This window comes from Parus major, chromosome 27 (assembly GCF_001522545.3).
Source record: "Parus major isolate Abel chromosome 27, Parus_major1.1, whole genome shotgun sequence".
NCBI lineage: Eukaryota > Metazoa > Chordata > Aves > Passeriformes > Paridae > Parus > Parus major.
Window position 1 is genome coordinate 3,321,682 of NC_031796.1, and position 1,173 is coordinate 3,322,854.

At 61.0% G+C, this 1,173-nt stretch overlaps 1 protein-coding gene across 3 annotated transcripts in view; it reads right to left on the reverse strand.

Moving 5' to 3' along the window:
• LOC107215301 (rho GTPase-activating protein 27) overlaps positions 1-1,173 on the reverse strand; it is a 12,006-nt gene that overhangs the window by 1,232 nt on the left and 9,601 nt on the right. Inside the window, exons 13-15 of one of the 3 annotated variants that reach the window (XM_019009086.2) lie at positions 795-893; positions 481-558; positions 189-323 (exon numbers count right to left, since the gene is read on the reverse strand). In XM_019009086.2, the coding sequence (XP_018864631.1) occupies positions 189-323; positions 481-558; positions 795-893 (312 nt within the window). Of the gene's footprint in view, positions 1-188; positions 324-480; positions 559-794; positions 894-1,173 lie in introns of those variants that run through there. The other 2 variants (XM_019009087.2, XR_004500330.1) reach the window with 2 other exon arrangements.

Genomic DNA, 1,173 nt, shown 5'->3' on the forward strand with positions numbered 1-1,173 from the left:
TCCCATCCCATGGATCCCATCCCATGGATCCCATCCCATGGATCCCATCCCATCCCATCCCATCCCATCCCATGGATCCCATCAATCCCATCCCATGGATCCCATCCCATGGATCCCATCCCATGGATCCCATCCTATGGATCCCATCCCATCCCATGGATCCCATCCCATCCCATCCTGTCCCTCACTGATGGCAGCGATGAACTTGTCGAAGTGGCTGAAGGGGATGAGTGGCTCTGGCAGCTCCCGCAGGAAGAGCTTCAGCGCCCCGGTGACAACGTGGATGTCCTCCCAGCGCCCGTCATCCAGGTCCAGCTGCTCGTCTGTGGGTGGGGCAGCACCTCAGGTGTGTCCAGAGCCCCAGGGATGGGTGGGGGTCCCAGGCTGCCCCCTCCCCAACCCCAGCCCTGTCTCTCTCCCCTGAAGTGGGGGTGATACCCCATTGTCCCCCACTGTCACTGTCACAGCAGGTGACCATACCATGCTCCACCTTGTAGCGCAGTTTCTGGATGGTGGCCAGGTTGCCACTGACCCGGTACAGCCCATCAATGTCCAGACCTGGGCAGATGAAGATGGGGGAAAGCTCCCAGTTAAACAATCCACCCTGGGATGGGACATTAGGCACTCTTGAGGGAACTCCAGGTCCCCCTGTGTCCCCACTGTCCCCTGAAGGATGTCCACAGCCAGCACCAGGCTTCCAAGGAAAACCCAAACATCCCCTGTAGGCTGTCCCTGGAGCCGTCCCCATCTCCCCATGCCAGTGTCCCAGGCTGTCCCTGTCCCCAGGGCAGTACCTCTCCTCTCCACGGTCCAGATGCACTGCAGGACGAAGTGTGGCACCGTGCCCCGCTCCCGCTCACACAGCGCCAGCAGCGAGCAGCCAAAAACCTGGTCTAGGAACACAGCAGGGACATGAGTGTGGCCAGGGGACACCAGGAGAATGGCTAGGGGGGACAGAGGGTCTTGTTCCCATTGGAGTGTCCCACCAGGGTGGCTGGAGATGATGGGACACTCCCAAGCTCATCACCAACATGCTGGGTCAGGGCTGGGCTTGATCACACAACCCAGCATCCCATCTCCATCCCTGGCTGTCCCAGCTCCATCCCTGGCCGTCCCATCTCCATCCCTGGCCATCCCAGCTCCATCCCTGGCTGTCCCAGCTCCATCCCTGGC